The sequence below is a fragment of the Hydra viridissima genome, unplaced genomic scaffold, assembly GCF_058129835.1.
Source record: "Hydra viridissima isolate aposymbiotic clone 2 unplaced genomic scaffold, HvirCarnegie_v1 scaffold_1, whole genome shotgun sequence".
In the NCBI taxonomy this organism is placed as follows: Eukaryota; Metazoa; Cnidaria; class Hydrozoa; order Anthoathecata; family Hydridae; genus Hydra; species Hydra viridissima.
The window spans coordinates 9408342-9433361 of record NW_028324300.1 but is presented as its reverse complement, the minus strand read 5'-3'; the positions used below and the strand labels follow the sequence as shown (position 1 = coordinate 9433361).

The following is a 25020-nucleotide window of genomic DNA, read 5'->3' as shown; positions in this document are numbered from 1 at the left end:
TAGAAAACCCTGTGAAGCAGATTCTATTGATAAAGTTGAGTTCAACATAAGCAGACCTGTTATTAAACGACACAAACTTGGAACTATAACCATTACTAATAAAATCCCTGAAAATAAAGATATTGATATAGGTAGGTGATTGTCCCTTTCTGAAAACAGTTAAATGATGACATCAGTCTAGTAAAAGGAGCAATGACATCAGCTTAATCCTATGCTTTTAAATTGTACTTTTTAATGATCAGTCATCTTTAATTATTTACCTCTTTGAAAAAACATTTAGTTTTTAACACAACTAAAAAATTGAAAAAAGTTCTAGATAGTTTAAAAAAAGAAAAGAAAAGGATTATAGTAATGGTTTTTATTGGCATATTTTAAACCTAACGTTAATCTAGTGGCCAGTTATTTATTTGTTGTCTGATTTGCTATTTTACTCCAGTCATGTTAATTAAAACTTGAAACATGTTGTGTTAAAATCTTTTTTAAATATTTAATTTTCACATAGGCAGTTTATTTTGCCCTGTATACCTTTGGTTATATATTTTTGTTGGTTATGTAGCGTTCATGTGGTTGTTTAATGCTTAGTTTTAAACTAGAAAGTAACAGGGTAACAGGATTTTTTACAGTGGTAATAACTTGGCTTTTTTGATTATTTTGTTCCATTATTTCTACAGCAGTAATAGATATTAAAAAATCTTTTATGCTGTATTCTCTATGTAAACACATTAAAAATTTTCATTTTACTTTTCTGCAATTTGACTTACCCAGAATGATTTTTTTAGATAAAGGTCTCATGTTGTTAAAAGAATTGGATTTGCTGTCTGCTAATGCAAATGGTATGATAGCATGTGTTATGCTAGGGCTTGTTAATGTTTACTTTTTTGGTGCAGCCATTTTGTGTAGAGTTAAAATTCTATTGTTTTATGGAGTTTATTTCCTGTATTTTCATTTAGAGCATTTGCAAAAGTTTAATGACTCTGATGATAGGTCACCTTTAGGTGAGCTTGTTGTAATAAATTTTTATGATTTCTAGAATTAAGAGGTTTTTATAATGGAATTAAAATGTTCTGATAATTTCTAGAATTAAAATAGTTTTTAATGATTTCTAGAATTAAAATGTTTTTTAATAATTTCTAGAATTAAAATATTTTGTAATAATTTCTAGAATTAAAATGTTTTTTAATAGTTTCTAGAATTGAAATGTTTTTTAATACTTTCTAGAATTAAAATGTTTTTTAATACTTTCTAGAATTAAAATGTTTTTATAATTTTTAAACTTAAATATTTTACTTTATACTTCAAAAATAACTTTTTTTTTTTAACTTCTATAAATTTAAAAGGTATTATTAATATGAGCATGATCATGGTTATAATTTTTTTTTCTTCATTGCCAATTTTAATATGTATATCATTTACATATTATCAATTGTCATACAAAGCTTGTAATAAAATAAAACAAACAAAAAAGTTAGATTAAAACTTATTTAGTAGTTTTAGTAGCATGCACATTAAAACAAGTTATTAATTTGTTTGCTTAAATAACCATGATGTGTTTGGTGATCAATTATTTTTTTTTTGAAATAAAGATATTTTACAAAAAGTTTTAAATGCATTTGTTTATATTAACTTACTATTATTCATATTGATAATCTAGTGTGCAGTTACTGTATATATTTTTAGGAGAAAACAAGATATGCATTTTTTTTTGTATAACTTTACATTTTTCTAGCTGAAAGCTTAATGAAGCTCCAAGAAATAAATGCTGAAATTCGAAGACTAAGCAGTTTGAGTTATAAAGAAATTGTAGAGGAGGTTCGCCATTTATGTTTGTTTTTTTTTTTTTTACTTTCAATGATCAATTTTATGGTGATATATCAATCTGGTTATTATAGTTACAGTGATGATGTTCATGATTAGATGGCTGAATGATTATTATGATGATCAAATAATCAAATAATGATACTTAGCTATTTATATATTTCAAATGATTTTTTGATTATAAAAAGTTCATAAACACATTACACAATAACCTTTTTTAGCAATTTATTTTGAGTTAGCTTTCATTAGTCTTTGTTTTCTTTAAAAATATTTTCCATATATTTACATAAGAATTCCAAGCTTGTAATAAGATGATTTTCTTATGAAGTATATAATGAAGTCTAAAATGGTACTATTTTGTTTTTATTTTTAGAAAAGATATATCATTCTCATTTAGTTTGTTATTGTTATTGTAGTCTGTGTATTTTTAAATGTATATTCTTAAGTGCTTCAGTTAAGTTTTTCCTGTTTTGTTTTAATGAAATAGCATTTCAGTTTTATTGAAATAATGCTTCACTGAATTAATTGAAATTTTCACTGAATCTTCTTTATGTTTTCAGTCTGTAATTATTAGCTAAAAAACCTTTTATGATGGATTACTGTAAATTGCATTTGTATTAGTTTTTAAATAAAATTAAGGAATTTGACTAATACTAACATGCCTCTTTTTTATATGTGAGTGAGAACCTCTTTTTTATATGTGAGTGAGAACCTCTTTTTTTATATGTGAGTGAGAACCTATTTTGCTTAAAAGTTTTTATCTGTAATGTTTTTATGGGAAGATTATTTTTTGGATCTTTTTTTAGAGTGGAGAAGGTGTAATATCAGATTCAGATGAAGATGTTCACAATAGTGGAGTTTTTGGTAAATACATTTCTTGTACAGCTACAAATTTTTTTACATAGATTTTAATTTTTTAAAAAGTTGATAAAAATTTTTTTTTAATTATTATTTTAATATTAGATAATGCTAGCTCACCTACAGATCATTCTAGAATGTTAAGGCAAAATGAAGATATTGGTGCTTCTAATCATTTACCTTCTCAGCGTCGACTAAGTAATGTTTTAGTAGGTGTTATTGAGCAACCAGATATTACAGAAGTTGCTGAAGTTGTTCCTACGCTTTTTGAAGAAATCGAAGTATTTCCATGTCCGGTTGAAGAAGTTACAAATAAAAATGTGTCTACTGAAGATGCAACCAATAAAAATTTAAAAACTGAGGAACTGTCTGATGTTGAATCAATCACAAAAAGTAATGAAATAATGCCATCAGAGAAGGTTTTAGTTTCAGATTCAGACTCATTGTCATCAGGGAGCTGTGAAAACCTTTATGAAGTAAAAAGTGAGGAAGATGTAAACAACCTGCAAGAAATGAATTTTAAACAACTTGAGTCAGTTTTAGAGGAAACTGAGGAAGATCTTAATGAAGATACTACTCTTCAGCGTCGAAATAGAAATCATATGCATTCATCTGTAGATGATAGTAATACATCAGCAGAAATACTTCATCAGCTACCTAAAAGAGTAGCAGTCCTTCGCAAACATGGGGAAATGAAACATGAAAGGCCACTATCTGATAGCTTTGAAAATCTCAGAATGGTAGAAAGAGAAGGTCTTTTAGAGCTATATAGTCAAAATTCAAACTTAGACAAAAAAGAAAATGTAACTAGAGTTCTCAGTTTAGATCAACTAATAAACAAATCAAATACAGATGATCTAAATGAGCATCATAGTCATACTAGTCTAAATAAAGAAAGTCAAAACAGTTTGAACTTTAACGCTAATGGTAGTGAAAGTTCACTTGCATCTGATGCTGAATTACAAACTTACAGGCAGCGTTCAGATAGTAGTAAGAGTGCATCTGTAGTTGGAAGCTTTCTTAGCACCTCCTCTTACTCATTGAATGATGCACATATGTATGGAGCATCTTCCAATCAAGGGAATGACTCTAATATTAAATTTGCAAAAAAACCAAGTCTGCTTAGTAAGATGTCATTTAAAAAAGCAAAATCAATGACATCACTTGTTGATGATAAAGACAATAGTTATGTGGTGGAAGGTAAGAAAATATGAACTTAACTTTAGAGACTCTCTTGTTATAAAAAATGTACATAATTGAATTTTCTCTCTGTTTACAGCAAATAAACATGCATATGATTTTTCAAAAGCAAATAAAACTTCAAGGTAATTTTTTTATTCTCATGTTTTGATTTTTTTTTTACATAAACAAAAACTTCTGAAAATATCAATTATTTGAGTTCTATAAAATATCAGTTTATTAAAAATTCTTCATTAGCTTTATTTCAAATGATAAAGACCTCAAAAAGTCTCAATCAAGTGTATCTGTAAATGCTATTATCAAAGAGCCTGTTAAGATAAAGTATTTATGCTACTTTAATTTATTTTATTTTCATACAATTAAAAGTTTGAATTTTCTTGTTGAGAAAAAATATTTTAAAATATTCTTGTTATTATATATTATATAAATATCTTTTTAGTATGATGTTTGTTTACTTGTTTTTGTAATTCTGTGAATTATCTGTAGGGAAAGTCGTAGAGTTTCAACAACAGATATACCTTCAAGGTTAGGTTTTTTTCTAAAATATGACAAATTTTCATTTGTAACGCTATTTGGTTATTCTTTTTTCAAAATAAAATAAATTCAAAAAAAATAAATTAAATAGTAGTATAACACAGATCTGGTTAACATTGTGAGTGTGTCAATATTCAAGTTTCCACAATTTATGTCAGGTGATCAAGCTTGAATGTGGTTTTGCATTATTACGGTATCATGTGATTCAATTTGGGCACAATACAATTCCTATTAATTATTTATTTAAGTTCAAAATGAACAATTTTATTAAAAATCAACTAGACTTATAATCTTCCTTAAGGTGAATTGTTTTAAAGTGAACTGATGTTGTGCTAGTTCCACATCCTTTTTTGGTTTGTGTTTTTGTAGACACTTTTGATAGCCTATTATCATGCATTTTAAAAATAGATTAATTTTCTTTACATCTCATTTGTGCAGGTGTTAGTATGCTTTGTTAGATGAATTTCTTTAAACTCATGTAGTACCAAAGTATTTGGAGTTTTATCAATTCATTGTCATGCATTAATAAAAACTCAAGTTATTTACAAATGTTACTTTTAAATACTTTGATTGTATTATCTCAGGTGATACAATCTATTATTATTATTATTATTATTATTTTATTATTATAATTATTATTATTACTATTTTATTATTATTATTATTATTATTGTTAATATTATTGTTATTATTATTATTATTTTGTTATTATTATTATTGTTACTATTTTGTTATTATTATTATTACTATTATTATTATTATTATTATTATTATTATTATTATTATTATTATTATTATTATTATTATTATTATTATTATTATTATTATTATTATTATTATTATTATTATCATCTTTTTTAGTAGTTATTTATTTTTTTTAAATTGTAAATAATTGAGTTTTTGTAATTAACTACTATTAATTACAAATTATTTACAATTTTAAAAAAATTGAAAAAAGTTGTTCTAAATGTTAGCAGTTATCACAGTTGTTCAAAAAGACCAATTTTTATTGGGTGAGTTATAAAGTTGGATGATATTAGTTGGTGTAAAAATGGTCAAAAACTGCATGACTTAATATATGTATTAATGGTCAAAAGTTGTGTGATATAATATATGTACCACATACCTTTTCTTATTTATCCAAGTTTTAAATGATTCTCAACACTCAACATTAATTTCTTGTGTTGTGTTCAGAGGAATTTATCATGTTGTTTCGTTCATCAAAAAATGAAATAAAGACCTTGATATAATCAGATCAGATTCCATTTGTTTTCTTCACTTTGTCATCATCCATAAAACTGGTCTTGCTGAGCATTTAACATTTTTAACATCAAAGTTATCAAAGCATCAAAGTTTTCAAACTAATTCTAACACTACTCTACCTTTAAGATGTTGCTCTCACATTTAGTTTTCTACGAATAGCTTTATTTCCTTTTCAAAAATAGTAAAAATTGTCTGAAATGTTTGTTTGTCCTATAGTCTTTCAAAACCAATTTAGTTCATTATGTTAGAGTTTTGAAAGATTATTTTGAAAACAAGTAACATTTATTAAATGAATTCAATACTTAGCAGTATTCGGTTAAAATTGATGAGTGAAGAAGATGATGAAGATACAGATGAAGCAACAAGTGTATCTATTGTAAATCGTTTTGCACATGAGGTAAGCTAGAACAATACTTCTTAGTCAAATAAAAAACATTTAATACAAATGATAAACAAATGAAAAATATTTAAAAGCAGTTAAAACCTTATTGAACCATTTGATGAAATAAGATTTTACTTTTAAGAAAATCACTTTTTTCTGAATCTACAGAGAATTTGAAAAAAGAAACAGAATTATGAAAGAAAAAGATTAATTTTCAGGAAAGAAAAAATATCTACATTTCAAACTTATTATATATTTAATATTAGCGCAAATCAAGTGATGAAAAAATAAAAAAGCGATTTGGTATCATACCTACAAATAAAAAAAATGAAAAAGATAAAAAGGTATTGTCAGTCTTCTGTCAATTGTCTCCTTTTGTTAATAGGAATCTAACTGACAACTGATCTCTTTTTATTTATGTTTTATAACAAATGGCTTTTGTAACTCTAAACTTAAACTTTTTAGGCTCAGAAAGACAAAGAAAAGGAAAAGGAAAAGGAAAAGGAAAAGGAGAAAAAAAATAAACAAGCAAATAGAAAAGATTCTGATCCTAAGGTAATTTTCAGTGTCTGGACCTAATTATAAAATTTTTTTAAGTTTGCTAAACCTTTTTTATATTTATGAGTTTATATATTCTTTGTATTTTTTAAATTTGTTATAAAATAAATCTAAATATTGTTATTTAATATGATTTATACTGTCTTCCAAAATATAAGCAATCAAGTTAAAAATACAATTTTTTCAATTTTAATTAGTGAATACAGGAATTATTCTTAAAAAAAAAATTCTTTAATTGACATAATATTACTTATATATAAAAATGTTGTTCTCAAAAACATTAGCAACATTTTAAACTATTTTTTTCTAAGTGCAAACAAAAAACAACAGATAAGTGTTAATTTTTGTCATTTTATTAGTGTCATATCATCAGAAGTGGTATTCTGTTTTCCAAGTTGACTGCCAGTTTGAAACTCTCCCCTCTCTTGACTTTTTTTACATTTAATCAATCATATGCATTAATAAACAAAATTTATGTCGTCGAAAAAATCTGAGCTAAGTGCTAAATATGTCTATTTTCAAATTTAAAATGTATCATTTTTTTTCTTTTTTTCTTCCAAAATTTTGATAAATTGAATCAGTTTTTGGTTGATAGGACGTAAGTCACAAAATGCACATTTTTCAAGAAATAAAAAAACTTCATGTTAAAAAACTTTTTTAAAAAAAACCTCAAAAAATTAATTTAAAAATAAAAGTTGTTATTTTATAACATGGATAAAGTTTTGAACTTTTTAAGTAAATAAAAGCAAAAAATCTAAAAAATTGCCCTTCTAGCAAAAAGTTAAAGATGAATAAAGTAAACCGTTTGAATGAAAATAATAAATCAAGTTTTTAAGGTTCATAGTAGTTTTATAAGTGTAACACATATTGAACATATTTAGTAAATGTTTCAAAATATTTCAAGGCAAAAAACAGCAAACATAACATAAAAAGTAATTATTATAGTAGCTAATCATTGCGATGGTTTACATAGTATTGACTTACATCCCTTTAAGAGAAACTAAGATGTTTACTAGTTTACTGTGTTATTATGGATACAGTTAGGGACTCCCTTTTAACACAAATCATTGTGTCAATCTTCAAGCAATATAAAACCACATCAAAATCATTTTGATGAAAAATTTGACTTCTGCCCTTTTAACAAAAATCGATTCAATTATGGTAGCCAAAATGACTCATTTACAATTATTTATTTTATTTACAGTCATATTAAAATAATCATAAATAAATTTATAACACAAATGATATTGAGGCTATTGTTTATTTAAGCTAAAATTCACTAAAGCAGATTTTAGCTTTTCTCTGTAACTTTTGTGTCATATGGTTCTTATAAAGTTTTTTTTAAATTTGTGATAAACAGCTTCAGTAGATTGTTCTCCATAATTACCTTAACTGATATTATTGTGTTATATTAGCTTAGGTAACTATGCAAAACAATATGGTGAAGTTGTTCATCACAAAATTCAATATAAAGGGGAGATTCTGACATTAAAATATATTTAAAGACTAGAAAATAAACTTTTAAACTCTTCAGTTTTAAAAGAAATATCTGTACCCAGTTTTAAACCAAACACTGCTGATTTTCTTAATCAAAACTTACTCAAATAGTTAATTATTGGTAAAATATCAATTTTTGCAGTAAAGTAACATCCCTCTCTTAAGCTTCTAACAGGAATGTAAATCTATTGGAATTGTTTCCATCTAAACCTAGGCCATGGTACCCTTTTATTAACATGTAGTGTGTCTTCAAACAGTTTTGAAAAGCTTCCAAACACTTAAAAGCAAAGTACAAAGTTTATCCACAACTCCCATCAAATTATGGAGCTCAGGTGGAGCAACAGTGTGTTTAAGAAATGTGTCGTAATATTAACAATTTCGTCTTACTATTTTTTTGAATATAGGTCTTATGTAATAGCAGGAAACAAATTTAATTTAGATTTTTCAGAACATCAAAGAATATAAGAAAGGAGTTAAATTGTCACCAAGTTATCCATTAACAAATCAATTACATGTCAAACAATCTAGCGATTTAATGGATGTAGTCTTTTAGAAACAGAACATAAGGGCAGAAAAACACGCAAAACATGATGTTTCACCGACAGAAAAATTGTCACGTCAAAAAGAATCCTTTTGACAGAGATAATGATACCATTCAAAAACTATAACTTTTAGTCCAGTTTGCAGGCAGTTACAACTTTCAGGACTTCTCCAAATAATTGGAAAGCTAAAATTGATTTCGCAAATGTTCATAGACACTGGACTATTATTGATTGGAAAAGAATATCGTGGAGCGATGAATCAAAGTACAATTTGAAAGGTCCAAATAGTAATATGAAGATACGTAGACTTAAAGTAAGTGTTTGGATCCTATCTACACAAGAGTAACGATCAAGCATGGTGGTGGAAAAGGTGCAATGGTTTGGGGTTGTTTTTCTGGTTTTAGTGGAGTTATCTATCGAACCTATCCATCGAATAAATGGCAATATGGATTGATTTGTTTATTGTGATATACTTGAGGAAAAGATGGTTCCTCATGCTGATAGTAATAAGCTTCTTCTACGGACATTTTAACAAGACAACGACCCAAATTACATGTCTAAACTCGTTAACAATAGTTTGAAACAAATCAAATTAAAGTAATGAAGTAGCCAGCTCAATCATCTGAACTCAATCTGATTGAAGATTTATAGTATCAAGTTTTAAAAACTTTTTTTTATTATGGCATCAAGTTTTAAAAACTTTTTTTTATTATGGCATCAAGTTTTAAAATTTGTGGCATCAAGCAGAATTTTTCTCTAAGATACAAAAGACCCTTCAAAAAAAACGCCGGTGAGCTTATGTAATTCTATTGAAATCATGTGGAATGAGAAGATACAAGAAAAAATCAATAACCTCATCGAATCTATGCCGAAAAGATGTTCCATGATCCTAAAAAGTAAAGGATATAACTTAAGTTACTGGTTTCATTATTTTTTTTAGCAACAATTTCTTTTTTTTTTTTCCTTAAAAATTGATGTAGTTTTTTTTTTTTTGTTTACATACCGTGGTGTGACGTAACAAAGTCCTATGCTTTAAGAAAGTCCTAATTTAAGAAATGACAAATTTCGTATACATAAAATAAACATTTAGAGAAAAAAATTTAGTTATTTTATCTAACTAGATATCTAGTTAAAACAACAAAGTTTTTTTCCGCAAATGTTTCTTTTATATATACGAAATTTGTCATTTCTTAAATTAGGACTTTCTTAAAGCATAGGACTTTGTTAGGTCACACCACGGTAATTCACTTGAAAAATAATTATATAAAGTTTCATTCAATCATGAAATCACGAAAAAAATTATTTTAAGAAAAAATGTAAACTAATAACAACAAATGCTGTTTTATACGATTTATAAAAAAGTTGCATATGTTTTGGAGGACAGTGTACTAAAAGATGTTAAAAAAATAATTCTTTTAAAATTCAAAAGTTGACACATTTCATTTTAATTTTAGACAAAAGTTTTGAAGTTGCCTCTTAAATCAGAAAGTAAGTATTTCACGTGTAAGGTTTTTATTTGTAACTTTGTATTTGTAACTTTGCATTATCAATCTAATCATAATCCAAATCAAAAGTACGTAAGATTTCATTCAGTTACTTTTTAATAATGCATCGCTTATTGTGTTTTCTGCTCAAAAAACGGACGAACAATTGCGAATAAAGTTGTTCGCCCCATATTTCTCTGTTTCCAACATTTTCAATTTCATTTGTTATTTTTAACTGCACTTTATAATATAGTTTTGTCTTTAAAAACAAAGTATGTAGAAATATTACCTAGACATTCTTATCTTCTAAACGTTGTCTTTTTCTTAGATATAGGCTTTTATTGCTTCTCGTTTTTTGTCGGATTATTTTAATATGGCCGTAACAGTTCGGTTACTTTTTACCTCTGTACCTGGCTTTCATACCGCTTAAAAATAACTTGCTCCGCTTATAAATTGTTATTTTAATAGCCTTGCTTATAAATTGTTGTCGTCATTTACAATAGCTTGATCTCTCCTGAAAGAAATATGTGTTTAGCAAGAAATATTAAATTAAAGCTTATCGAGCACACTTATTTTACTTTATGAATTCAGTTAAATACACAGCTTTCCAGTTCTTAAAGCATGTAAACATCCGCTGCATTGACGACGTTAAATGAAAATAAGGATGTTCTCGATTAAGTTTCCACACGCTCTAAAGTAAACAACGAGAAGTTTGCAAAAAATTCTTTTTTAAAAAAAAAAATAAAAGATTTTAGTGACGAAAAGGTTGAACATTACGTATTTTTTGCATAAAATACAAATCCCCATGTTGTCTAGGAGTTTCAGCAATCCTTATTCATTTTGGCTGCTAATGAAACAATTATGTCGTGGTTTTTTTTTAAGCATTAATTTTTAAAAAACATTTTTAGAATTGCATTTCTTTAAATAATAAACTCAAACATTCCAATATATTTTTTAAAAAAATATTAAATTTTTTTTTTATTAATCAAATGAAAGCTGTGAAATTTGCAGTTCCTAAGAACACTAACTAAATTTATTTGGCTTGACTTAGAAACCTGACAACCGCTCTCGTTTTAAAAATTTTGTAAACCCTAAAGCTTAGGAAAAAAACAGTTGCCAGCAGTAAAAGCAAGCCGGAAAAGCTTATACGCTAACGCGCAATGTTAATTATCTGACGAAAAAAATGCTTATTGTAGAAATAGAACAAATTTAACCTTACTTTTAAATTTCGGTATTTGTTTTTTATGTTTATTGCATACTTACATACATACATACATACATACATACATACATACATACATACATACATACATACATACATACATACATACATACATACATACATACATACATACATACATACAAACATACATGCATGCATGCATGCTTATACACATTCTTATGCGAATATCTCTTAAATACGCTTAAAAGACAACTATAGTTAATCTTGATAATTGTATTCTTTAACCATCATTACGCGACATGTTTTCACGTGTTACTTTAGCAGAGCCACTTATTATAGTGACGTCAGTAACGTTATTTTAAAAGGAGGAGTGCATTAAAACACGAAACCTCTCCAAATAACCTTTAATACTTATTGTTCGCGTTATTTTAAACACAATGGTAAAGATATAGTATGTGAAGAAAATTATTTTGAAATATGTTAATACGTTTAATAAAAATTTTGTTTGTTTTAATAAAATCTTTAAAAGTGAAAAGAGAAGAATTTTTAGTTATGATTTTTTTAACTAAATTTATTCTGCGAAATACTCAGTTAATTAGGGGGGAAAAGATAGGGAAATCCGATTTGTCGTAATGGCTACTACAAATTTGAGAGTACGGTCCCAAGTCGCTTGGTTATATTTAGTTTTTTAAAAAGAATTTGATCAGAAAGAGAATCCAAAATTTATTATATCTCCTCTAAGTCAAGAGTAAACATTGTCATTAAAATGAAGTTATATGTAGCTCTAAAGCTTTTTATCAGCTTTAGCTATGGGAATAATAACACAGATATTTTCATATGTGAACAAAAAGTTGAGTCTCGCATAATATAATATTTTTAGGGAGATTTATCCAGCTAAATGTCTTTGTTGAATAGTTCTAATAAGATTTACTCTGTTGTTGATACATTCCTTAGTTAATCTATATGGTTTACCTTAGTAGCTTGTTATCTAGTTTTTCTAATCATAATAAATATTGTCAACTTGTTATAAAAAATTTCACACAAAGTATTTAAACAAACAAATAGATAAAAAGGCATTTTTACAAAAAATGCATGGTGTGTGTATTATTTAAGTAGCTAGAAAAATTCATAAGAGTTGAATATGATATGTTAAAGCATCTCAAAACATGTTTTCTCCATAAAATACTTATTTACCACTGGTTATTTTTTAATACTTCATCACACAAAAGCACTCAAAGCTATTTTAAAGTATATGTCTGTGTATAATCAATAGCAATTAGTCTGTGTGTGTGTCTGTGTGTGTGTGTCTATATATATATATATATATATATATATATATATATATATATATATATATATATATATATATATATTTTAAATGACGACATCTTGTATGAGAGTTGAATAAATTTATTATATGAACTTCAATAAATACGAATTCTCTCAATACTAATTTTTTATTTTTTCTAAGAAATATTTTTTATACCTACGAAATATTAAAGAAGCCCAACTAAAGCGAAGTTTAAAGAAGCCATTAAAAAGTGACATTACCGTTAATGTTTGTTTGTAATTGAATTTAATAATATTTGTAATTAAAGCTGAAGATGCTAGTATCAATAATCTAGCGAAAATTTTTTTGAAAAAATAAAAAATTAGTATTGAGAGAATTCGTATTTACTGAAGTTCATATAATAAATAAATATATATATATATATATATATATGTCCTACACTATATACCAATTGGTTTGGAGCACATATTTTATCTACATTAAGATTTGAAGATAAATTATTGAGAAGAGTTTTTCTTAGTCAATTTTTCTCAGTATTATGAGTTATGTAGTTGTAAGCAATCAATATGTATATTTATATTTCGCTTGCAATTTTAGCAGTGTAAACAACCTTCTCTGTGTTGTAAGCAATCAATATGTATATTTATATTTCGCTTGCAATTTTAGCAGTGTAATACATATTTCGTGTATAGATATAATTGTTGTGCTCTGCTGGCATGAAACTCAGAATGAAGAAAGTAATTTAAAACTCTTCTAGAGTTGGCTTAACCCTAATTAAATAGTAGATTAACTATTCTAACTAATACAAATGCATTTAATTTAAATTTAAAATATGTATTTTTTAAAAGAATGTTAGATAATGATTTAGATTTTCTAAAATAACTTAGGTAATAATTCAACTTTTCTGAAATTATAAGTTTAATTTTTATTACTAAAACAAATAGCTGGATTTTTCTTTCAAAATTATCTTATTTGATACTTTATTTGATACTTATTTGGGAACTGTAAAACTTTAATTTATAATAATTTAGATAAATTCATTTTTAGCTGTCAATACATATTGTGTATTAGTCATGGAATACAAACAGTTTTAAAATACCTTTTGCCATCCAGCTACACAATAATCACCTGTTGTAAATAATTTTTATTCTCCTGGTATCTGTGATACCCTGGTATACAAGGGTATCAAAAAGTATATATACAAAGGTATAAGTAAAGTTTAATGAAGTGATCTTTAGTCTATATGAGGACAGATCTTCCGAGTGTATTTTCTTGTTTTACACATATTTACAAATTGATTTTAAAAAAAAGATCACCTTAAATGTTAGTAGCTTGTTGAGATTAAAGCCTTTTTTTAAATTCATTTTTTCTCACTTATGAGTTGGATTAAAATGTTTATTCCTCTTTGTTATGAAGTTGATTTTTAACCCTTCCCGAGATATATTTGTATTTTGAGGCACAAATAATTAAGATATGTTCAGTTTCTTAACAAGTAATCTGAGATGTAGCAGTGCTAACAATATTTTCTCTAATTAATAACAGGGATATTTTATTGCACCAATATTGAAAGCCTCAACTATTGAAGCTTTGTCATCTTATAAAAGCACAATCTAGAACTATACTGTAAGGTACTCTTGCTGCTCAATTAGAGGCAGTGGGTATCCTACCAGCCAAATAACTGTTGATGATTTTGTAGCAAGGGTTTTTGGTAGCAGGTTACTAAAGCAGCATCATTCAACAATTTTTATATCTTATTATGCTTTACTGAACTAATTATTTAGAAAAATTGAAAATATTAGTGTAGCAATCATTTAGTTGTAATACGTTTATATTAGATTTTGATACATGCACTCATGCATATATTTTTGCACATACCTTATGTATGTATGTATATATTTGTCTACATGCATTATGTAACTGATTTAATTCATGATGTGCCTATTGTTAGGGGTACCCACAAGTAATCAATTATTTAAGTGGCAACAAAAAAAAAAAGAATTTAATTACTTTTAATTTTATTTTTAATTAATTATACAATTTCCATCATTATCAATGACCTTTTGTCATCTTGTTGGTAGAGTTTCCATTCCCCTTTTGTAAAATTTAGATTCTTTTGAAGAAAAATATTCTTCTAGGTTCAAACATCGTCAACATTTTTGAGATTTTTATTCTTCAGGTAATGTTCCATGGAATGGAATAAATGAAAATCCGGTGGTGCTCTGTCTGGTGAATATGGAGGATGTGATAAGACCTCCCAGTTTAGCTGCCTTTTTTTTTCTAGGGTTAATTTTGCTGCGTGTGGCTTGGCATTATCTTGTTGCAATATTGCTCCTTTTCTGTTGACCAGACCTGGTTGTTTTACCAACAATTGGTTGTACAATCTATCCAATTGTTGGCAATACAATTCAGCCATAGTTGTTCTCCCTGTTTCAATAGTTCAAAATGGATTATGCCTCCACAGTCCCACCAAATGCATAATAACACTTTCTTTAAAGTAAGGGATGGTTTAGGAGTGGGTATAGCTTGTTGATTTGGGAAAGCCATTGTTTGGTGTACTTGTTGGTGTTGTACAACACCCATTTCTTGTCACCAGTAACAATCCTTTGTAAAAACAACTCCATTTGTCTGCACAAAAGAGATGTGCAAATTGTATACTGTTGATCTTTATTCTTCTCAGACAATAGATGTAGGAATCATATACCCTCCCTGTAAACCTTCTTGATTTTTTGAAGATGTTTTTGAAGTATTGACCTAGAGGTTTGAAGAGTGTTTACTATTTCCTGGATACTCAGTTTCAGATTTGTTTCCACCAATATTTTTAAAGCATCATCAAACTTACTGAGTACCTATTTTGATTGCCATCAAACAAGTCAAAATCACAATTGGAAAATTTTCTAAACTAATTTTGGCACTTTTTGACCTTCAATACGTCTCCATGCACATTACAAAATTTTTTTTTATAACTGTTGCACTGTTACCTGATTGAAACAGCATGTAATGATGTAAATGTTCTTCAGTTGGTTAATCATCCACCATTTTTCACCAGAGTAATAAAAATGTTTAAATTCACTTTAGTCACTAAATTCAAGGTCACAGATATTACATTGTGTAGTAAAACACGTCTGTATGCATTCACACTCTGAGCTAGCCTGAAACAAATATTCCACACTATAAATATGTGATTACTTATGGATACCCCTAATATTTAACTATAACACAATGAAAAATGAAGTATTGATAAAACAAGTTTAATTTTGGTTTTAGTTCCAATATCAAAGACAGATGCTAAATCTTCAAGTAGCTTCTTAACAAAGCGTGGCAACTCTTTTCGAAATAATCAAAAAGCAGTAAGAAAACTTTTATGCTATTTTTATTATGTAAAGTATTATGATTAAAACTAATTACCTACATTTCTTTTATGATATTTTCTAACAGTATATTCTCCATTGAAATTTCCCTTAGAACTATGCATATATTCCTGCTCTTGTTTTAAAAATTCTAATAAAATAATAGCTACAATAACAGCAACAAACAACCTTTTTAATTAATCAAGGAAAAAAGCTTAATAAAAAAATCAGCAAATATAACCTGTGGGAGATCAACTAAAAACTCAGTTATACAAGTGGCATTGAAAATAAATTAGCTAATTTGAACCTTTTTTTTATCAATACATTTTATCAAAAGCAAAAATGCATAAATCTGATACATTAAACTGGCTAATTAATGAGCCAGTTTAATGCATCTGATTTTTATATTTTTGATTAAACTCCTTTTACTCTACAGATATAAAATTTTCTTTTAGTTTATAAGCTTGTTTCCATTTTGTTTAATACTGATTCTAATTTTAAATTTTATCAGTTGTCAGTTCTGTGAGAATATGAAAAATAAGTTCCATTCTGCTGTAAACTCAAGCTCTTCCTTTTAACAGTAAAAAATTTATTTCTTCAAAATCTGGAAAGTTCATTTTTTATTCGGATTTGCATTATTTTGTATACAAAAGCTACATCAGTATTTGGAATTACAAATTTTTACATGTATCTATGTAAGTTTTTGCACTGATTTGTCAAAAAGCAAAAAATTTTTAAAAAATTTAACCTTTTTTAAGTAGCTTTAGTAGATGCTGTTTCAAAAATATGCTGTACAAGAATATAGTGTAGATATAATTTCATTCATCATTTACATTTTCACTTTACCAATCCACCAATCTTTTTCTTATCAAGCTCAAATACCAAATCATCTGTTTCAGACTTAATCTTTTAATTGCCAGAATACATATAGGTAGTGGTGTAAATTGATAAAAAGCATGGGTTCTTGGGATTGTACATAACTTGTCATACCCATTTAGTAGAGTCTTTTTTTTTTTTTTAACTGCCATTTAAGCCCACCACTTGGTAATGGCAGCCTTGAGGGTGCCAATGTTAAGATGTTGATATCACAGTATTTTCTCAATTTATACCCACCCTGAGAGTTAAATAAAACAAAGAGGCCAGATTTTCTTTAGCCAAAAAATCATGGTCTCTGACAGCCAGTTTTGACAGATTTAATATTTCTCAAATTATGTATCAATTGAGGTGTTCTTGTAAATTGACTCAAAACTATCGTAAACATATTGAAAAATACAATACCATTGATAAAATTTATAAGCTGCCACCAAGAAAAACTTAAACCAATAGGATTGCCATATTGTTAAAATGTCTAAAAAGATCTTTTTTTTAACTTATAATGAAATAAAAATGAAAGTTAAAGAACATTATCACGTAGTTGTGTCAGCTCCAACCATTTGTTGTCATTTACAAGAAGCCTTTGAGGCTGGATAGCAAAAAAAAAAATCCTTGTTTCAAAATAAAGTTGACTAAAGCAATTAAGTTTTGCAAAAAAAGTTCCTCGATACAAACATTTCCTTATGGCAAAATGTTTTATGGAAGAATGAAGCCAAACTTAATCTGGAAGCTATATCCCCGCATGGTATCAGTCCACTGCTTAAAATTTATGGAAGTTTAGATCAAATAAAAAGATATATTACAAAATGTAATGGAGCCATATATTGATAATAATCTACTTATTAGTTGGATTTTAATGCAAAGCAATGGCATAAAGCATTTTACAAGATCTGTAAAATCTTGGCTTGAAAAATAAGATAAGTATTCTAGAATGGCCACCCCAAAGAACCAGTCTGAACCCAATTGAGAACATGGTTTGATATTGGGGTGGCTTTACAAGATAAACAAACCTCTAACTTTAATTAGTTTTGAGAGAAAATTCAAAAAGTCTGGAATGCCTCTATTGTTAAATGATCTGCTTGTAAACTAATGGCTGAGTTTAACAATTTTTTCATTACAAATGCAATATTCTTTCTAAGTTTTATTTCAGATATTAATGCCTACATGTTAAGATGACATTTGCTGTTGGCTTTTAAGATTGGCAATGTTAAAGTTAATACTTAACATTAAATTTATATATATACCCTGGCTCTATATGTAGCTAGGGTAGTACATTTCAAAATATACAATTCTTTCAATCAGAATAGCTAACTTTTGATAAATGTTTTTTTTTTTTAAGTGTTTCATAGCATATTTTTTAAAAAATGCTACTTGATGTATAACTAGATTGCTTAAGAACAAATAGTATAAGAAATAAAGCAGGGTGTTATGAGCTGTCAGTTTTCCAAAATTTTCAATATAAAAAATGATACTCTTTGATTTTGGATTACTTTACATTTAGTTTTAGACAGTTTAAGTGTAGTTAAATCATCTAAATGCATAGTTTCATAATTTTTGTGGTTTTGATTAGATTTGTTAAGAATTTCATAATCATGAAATAAACCAATGAAAAATAATAGAATGACAGACAAAATTTAAAGAAATTCTGAGTCATAAAGTGTTTGGGCTGGTTGATTTGATGTGTAATTACTTGAATACAAAATGTCAGGTTGTTCATTACAAATAAAAGAGAGCTTATTTTGTTTTAGTTCATGTTGTTAAATAGATTAAACTTTTTGTAATCTGTATGTACATACACTGCTCTTTAATGTATGCTTAGAAACTTTAAATTAGATATTAAAAATATAAATTAGATAGGTAGTGATATTCTGTACAGAAAATATAGTTTGTCAAAAATTTTTATATCTGTAAAGTAAAGGTTTATGCAGCTTTATAAAATTACTAAATGAATATTATTGGTGTAGGTTACCATAGACTCGAAAACGAATGCAGAGAATCACAAAGCAATGTTCATAAGGAATATAGGGAATTCCAAAGATGGCACAAATAAACTCCGATCATCTGATAGGAAATCTCCTGTAATTCAGCAAAAGTAAACTTATCTCTTTTTTGCAAAACCAATAATTAACTTCATTAAAAATTCTGTAAAATCTTGCTATTTAAATGATTATCTTTTTCTATGATAAAATTAGATTTTAGAAAAATAAGTTTTTCTTATACTTAGATAACCTTTGCTTCAAACTAAAAGTAAAAATTTCCAAAGAAAATAAAATCTTAAAAACATTAGATAAGTATCAATAAATAAAGAGTTTTATAATTCATCTTTTAACTCATGGCAGCAAGACATTCAAACACCAATTAAAAGATAACTAAGATATTGTTTTATCTTGATGCTTTAGAAGTAGCTCTGTTGAATCAGAAGTTGATGTAAACATTGAAAGTAGCTCTGAAGTTCCCTGTATCTTATTAGACCAATCACAGTAAGTAATTCTTTTTATGAGCTTGTCATCAGTTTAATGATATCTATTTAATTGACAATAGAAATGATATAAACTAAATAGTTGTATATGGTATAGTCTTACATATTGGATTTGTTATTCTGATGGGTATTCAATATGGGTGATTTTATATTTTATTGAACTACTATTGAACTACTTTACAGAAAACTTTGTTTAAGAATAAATTTATTAAGTAATTATTATTATTACTTTCAAATAGCAATACATTTGAAAAGCTTCATAAGCTCTATTATTACTTAGATTATATTAAAACTGATAAAAAGCTGTTTTTTCAGACTGCAAAAGAAAGCTTTTGCTATTAGCTTTTATTTTAAGTCAGTAATACTTATTGCTGTTTAAACTATATTATTCTGATCTTAATGTTTTATTGATCTTATTTTTATAATCAACCTGTAAAAAATAGTAAAAAACTTAATTTTTGAAAAACCTGTTACATTAATTCTTACATCAGATTTAAATCATCATATTTAGGATATTTCATTTTATTAGTGAATCACTGTTTGTAATGAACTGTGTTTTTAACATTTATGTAACTCAAAATATATATTTATTGATTGTAAGAAAGTTTATCAATTTACAATCAAATCCTTGATTTTTCCTTAAACCTAAAAGTAATTTATTGTTAATAAATATCAATAAAACTGTTGGTTTCAGTTTTGTAATTTAAATTATCACATCATCCACCATCTTATCTATGCACATAACCCAATGAACTAGCTACAAGTTTAAATTGAGTTTATATTAGTAGTTAATCTTTTTTACATATAGAGTATTGATGTTGTCTTTAATTTATCAAAACTTTATTTTTGTAAGCTCAAGTTTGAGCATTTGTTAACTGTTGTTAGCTTTACCCCTGCAGTGCTGACTTTGGTATGATTTAAGGAAGGTTTTGAAACACTTTCTGTTACTGATGTTGATAAACTTCAGTAAGTGTTTTTGCTGGTGATGGTTTGTTATGTTTTCCATGTCTTTAATTTAATTGTTATGGGAAAGTTTTTATTTTTAAGTACTCCAAATAGTTTTTTTTTTTGTTTTGTTTTGTTTTGTTTGCAAATGATAATTGAAGAAAGAAGAAAAAAAAGCAAAGAGGAAAAAGTTATTAGTGACTATGTAGTTTTTAAGAGCTGTAAGGATTTTTGTGGTCATTTCAGTCATAAATATCATTACAGTCATGTGTATTAAGTTGTAGTTAAAAGTCTTATAACCTTTCATGTTACCTTTTAACAAACAGAATATTTATGAGTATCTAACATAGATAAGGAAATGTTGTTGCAAAAAAATTTTCCCTGTCACCATGTTTTGGAGAGTTCTTATTACACTCCAAGAATGCAGGTTATTGAGGAGAGACCACAACTAATGAGGACTTTTAGTGTTAATATAAACAGTCCACCAGAGAGGCCTTTAATGAGGCGCACTCGAAGTGCAATTTTTGGTTTGGAACCATTCAATATTGCTGCTTTAGCTAATAAAAAGAAGATTCGACGTATTTCATTGTAAGTGTCATTGTAAAAAAATAGTTTTTGATTTTCTCTTTCTTCATCTGTCATTGAAGATGAATTTATATTAACAACTTTTGTAATTTTTTAACTTGAAGAATCTCACAAAATGAAGCAAGCAAAAATATTTAAGTCAAAATCTTAAGTTAAAAATATAACAACTTGAAAACTACTAGTTTAGTTTTCAAGTTGTTATATTTTTTGTATTCGATTTTTATTAGTGCTTTTTTTATTTTTTTTATTTATTTATTTTTATTTTTTTTTTTTAAAAAAAAAACAAATGTTAAATAAAAATTAAATGAATGAGTTAAAGTACATTAAGTTTTTTTTGTTGTTTGTTCTGGCTGTTTTTACTTACACATTTATGCTCAAGATAACAAATACTTATTATTATTTTATTAAACATGGATGCAGTTATACTATAATTATGTGTTGATAGGATGTTTCATGGATCATTAAAAATTTGTAAATATTTGTTGAAAATGATTAAGTAAATATTAGGTGCAAATAGTATTGTTTTAAGCATAGGATTGTTTTATTTATTCTAAACGATGTTTTAAAATTTGTTTGGGTTTGTTAGTCTAGAATTATTTGAGTAAAATCTAATGGATTAAGAACTCAGAAAATGGCTGAGACTGTTTTACTAAATATAAGCTTGTAGAGTTCATACCAAACATGCACTTGTAGAGTTATTGTTAAATGGATTTTTTTTTGAAGTTTTTGAAAATAGTAAATTATGAGAAAAAATAGTTAAAAAATTTTTTCCAACTTTTTCTTTTAATAGAAATTTAAGCAACTCCAAATCTTCACTTGAATCTCTTTCAAATATTGCAGATGACACAGATTATAATACACGTTAGTGTTAATATTATCTTTTTAAACAGTTTTATAACAAGTAAAATTTCTTGCTGTGTTAATTTTTTGTAATTTTTTACTGTGTGCTTTTTTTTTTTTAATAAAGATGTTTCTTTTTTAGCTACCTGTCAAGAAAATGCAGTGAGTTTAGTTTATTTATTTTAATGAGTATCATTATATTAGTTGATGAAAAATAATTTAAGTTATTTTTTTGAGGTATTCCAATGCTTTCATTTTTTTTTTCTCAAAAGATTATACAATTAAAAAGTATGATTTTATTAGTATGACTCTGATTTGGATGCTAAAGATGAACCTGAAACTTGGAGTGAGCTTGTGGATAAAAAAGTACAGCGTAAAATGCAAGCCAAAGATATTAAGCGCCAAGATGTTATATATGGTAATTTTTGGTGATTTCTTATTTACACTTTGACAGTTATGTAGTCTGTATATTTTAGTTTTATTTACTTATTTTTTTTATTATTGTTATTGTTGTTGATGTTGTTGTTATTATTATTGTTATTGTTATTACTATTATTAGTGTTTTTTTTTTTTTAACTTAAGTTTACTTAAGTAAATCAGTTTTAATTAAAGGAATTTGTGTGACATAATTGGTTTGTTGATTTTTGTTATGGTTATGTATTGGTTTATTGATTTAGAATTGATTCAAACAGAAGCTGTTTATGTTCGTGTTCTTTACATTATGAGGAAGGTATGTTTTTGGGCTTTATAATCTCACTTGTGTTATTTTTTGTCTCATTACTTTCCTGATCAAACAAATGTTTAAAAAATGTTTGATATAGATATATGCTCATGGAATGACAGAGGTATTGGGGATGGACCATGCAGTTGTTGATTCAATATTTCCTCGTCTCAATGAACTTATTGAGTTAAATGGTAAAATTTTTACTTGCATATTTGTCATTCAACTATGTTAAATAATTGAATATTTTTCTATGTAGAGATTTTAAAAAATAGCTTATTAATATTACTCTGTTATAAAATTTTAATAATGTTGCTTTTCTTTTTCCATTAAAGTTATTCATTAAATTATTGTTTTAGGTAGTTTCTTAAACAAATTAAAGGAGCGACAACAAAGCAGCCCAAATTACTGCATTGAGCATATAGGGGATATACTTGTTGACTTAGTAAGTCTTTGATTTTATGAAAAATTCTTCATGATAACTTGAAGCATCTAGCATTTTAAAATTACCCAAACAAGAAAATTTGTTTAATAAACTTTTGTGTTTATAATATTTTCCCAACTTTAAGATATATGCAATATATATAATTTCTTACTGTGTTTTGTTTTAAAGTTTGGTGGTGAGAATGGTGAAATGTTAAAAAATACTTATGGCTACTTTTGCAGTCATCACTCTGAAGCATTATCAGCATATAAAGAAATCCTAAAAAATGACAGACAGTTTGCTGGTTATATGAGAGTGAGTTTGATATTTAAAAGTATAAAACCACTTTACATTTTTAGAATATATAATGGGTTTACAATTTTAAAAGTCTATTTTTTCTGTAAGTCATTGAATATTATTTCTTTTTATGGTAAAGTGACTTTTTGTCTTTTTTAATAAACTATTTATAGATTATATATATAATTTTTTTTTTTTCCTCATAGAGTTGCATGTTGAATAAGAGGACACGCAGATTATCTGTACCTGAATGTATCACATATGTCACAATACGAATAACAAAGTATCCTTTACTCATCGAAGCAATCATGAAAGCCACTAAAGGTAAATATGCATTCATTTTCATCTTTTTTTCTTTTTCTAAATGAAATGTAAGGACCTTTGTTAAATTTTCTATTCATTTAGGAATAGAAAGTTTAACAAAAGTATTTAGTTTAAATAGTAAATTTTTTAAAGGTTGTTTTAAGTTAAATATTTAAACAAAATAGTTGTTTTAATGAATTTTTTTATGTTTAGAATCAAAACCTGGTTACGACACCTTAAAAACAGCTCTTAATTTAGTTAAAGTAAGTCTTTTTGAATTTTCTTGGAAAAAACTATTAAATAAAGTGCTAATTTTCTTAATTTCAAAGTCTTTAGAATGGTTCTTATTTTTTCTATTAGGAGTTCCTTGTTGCTGTTGATGATAGTGTAGAATCATATGAACAACAAAAGGTCAACTTTTCTTTTTAATTGGGTTTAATTCCTGGGGTTGTTGGAACAATAATGGGCTTCTTAAAGCTCTATTCAAAGATTGTTTTACTTAAATATTATTCTATGTATAAATTATTTATTTGAAGATTATTTTATAGGTTTTAGATGTGTTGAAGAAAAGTATTGACAAGAGAAGTGTTGTTGAAATAAAAAGTGGTGCCAACAATGTGAAGTCTATTTACAAAGCAACAAAGTTGTTCACAAAGCGCAGTCGTCTCATGCACGATAAGAAATGTCTATTAAAAGGCAAAAGTAAAAATTATGGTGAGTGTGTTCTGTAAATTCAAATATATCAATGAAGGTGATAGTCAAAATTTTCTTTTTCCTAAATTACAACCTTACAATATTTTTTAAGATTTAAATTTAAAATGATAAATTTAACCAGTTTTTTTTCCAAAAAGTTTGAAATCCACTTTTATTTTAATTTATCGTTTTAAATTTAAATGGTTTAAAAGTTTAAAACTAGGTTTATTAAATTATCAATTTTATAAAAAACACTAGTTTTGGTGTAAAAGTTAAGCCATTAGATAATAGTTATCAAGTAAATAAATATTAAATCTTTGTAAAATTTGAAAAAAAAAGTTTTTTTAAAAATTTTTTAAAGCAAAATCAATTTAAATTCATAATGTTAGGTTCCTAATGGTTTGCTTTATTAAAAAGGCCATAAGTTTTTTCACTATCTATTGTTAAACCTAGTTTTAAGACCCTAGAGACAACTCTGGAACACTCCAATTCAATATAGACAGTATAAATTCAGTTTTACTTTTGATTAATCTCTAGTTCTGACTCAGTCAAGTTCTTAATTGAGTTGAATGGGCTGGCACCAAGTTCATCAATGTAAAACTCCATAAATACTTGATACTCCTTCCATTTTTGTGTGGATTTTCTTTTTTCCTGTCCCTACTTTTAAAGATACTTTTGATGAAGTGTTTTTATTTTTAGTAGATTCCCCTTTGTTGGAAATTAGATCATAAACAGCTTCAATCAGCATTTCACTGTTCTTAGCTTCATGTATTCAAGATTCCATTTTAATAATTTCACTTTATTGCTGTTTTATTGATTACCTAAAATTAATCTAAAAAAATGAAGTAATGAAATGCTATTTTAATAAATTTAAATAATGAAAATTAATAAAAGTTATAGTTTTCA

The 25020-nt window shown here is 26.4% G+C and overlaps 1 protein-coding gene and 1 long non-coding RNA gene across 7 annotated transcripts in view; one reads left to right on the top strand and one right to left on the bottom strand.

The window, feature by feature from the left end:
• Nucleotides 1-25020, top strand: part of LOC145187990 (uncharacterized) — a 37711-nt gene that overhangs the window by 7220 nt on the left and 5471 nt on the right. For 3 of the 6 annotated variants that reach the window (XM_090089711.1, XM_090089728.1, XM_090089723.1), the window contains 27 exons: nt 4-131; nt 780-833; nt 951-995; nt 1727-1809; nt 2622-2679; nt 2779-3873; nt 3953-3998; nt 4111-4194; nt 4360-4398; nt 5977-6067; nt 6319-6396; nt 6518-6607; nt 10104-10137; nt 15872-15954; nt 18792-18919; nt 19227-19307; nt 21627-21697; nt 21819-21838; nt 21980-22094; nt 22354-22406; nt 22498-22591; nt 22757-22842; nt 23011-23136; nt 23325-23442; nt 23635-23684; nt 23782-23832; nt 23970-24135. In XM_090089711.1, the coding sequence (XP_089945837.1) occupies nt 4-131; nt 780-833; nt 951-995; nt 1727-1809; nt 2622-2679; nt 2779-3873; nt 3953-3998; nt 4111-4194; nt 4360-4398; nt 5977-6067; nt 6319-6396; nt 6518-6607; nt 10104-10137; nt 15872-15954; nt 18792-18919; nt 19227-19307; nt 21627-21697; nt 21819-21838; nt 21980-22094; nt 22354-22406; nt 22498-22591; nt 22757-22842; nt 23011-23136; nt 23325-23442; nt 23635-23684; nt 23782-23832; nt 23970-24135 (3167 nt within the window). The remainder of the gene's footprint in view (nt 1-3; nt 132-779; nt 834-950; nt 996-1726; nt 1810-2621; nt 2680-2778; nt 3874-3952; nt 3999-4110; nt 4195-4359; nt 4399-5976; nt 6068-6318; nt 6397-6517; nt 6608-10103; nt 10138-15871; nt 15955-18791; nt 18920-19226; nt 19308-21626; nt 21698-21818; nt 21839-21979; nt 22095-22353; nt 22407-22497; nt 22592-22756; nt 22843-23010; nt 23137-23324; nt 23443-23634; nt 23685-23781; nt 23833-23969; nt 24136-25020) is intronic. The other 3 variants (XM_090089720.1, XM_090089739.1, XM_090089734.1) reach the window with 1 other exon arrangement.
• LOC149893260 (uncharacterized) lies at nt 8891-10666 on the bottom strand. The gene is made up of 2 exons (XR_016453151.1): nt 10423-10666; nt 8891-9538 (listed from the first exon to the last, which is right to left on the bottom strand). It is a non-coding gene; the product is annotated as an uncharacterized LOC149893260 (long non-coding RNA).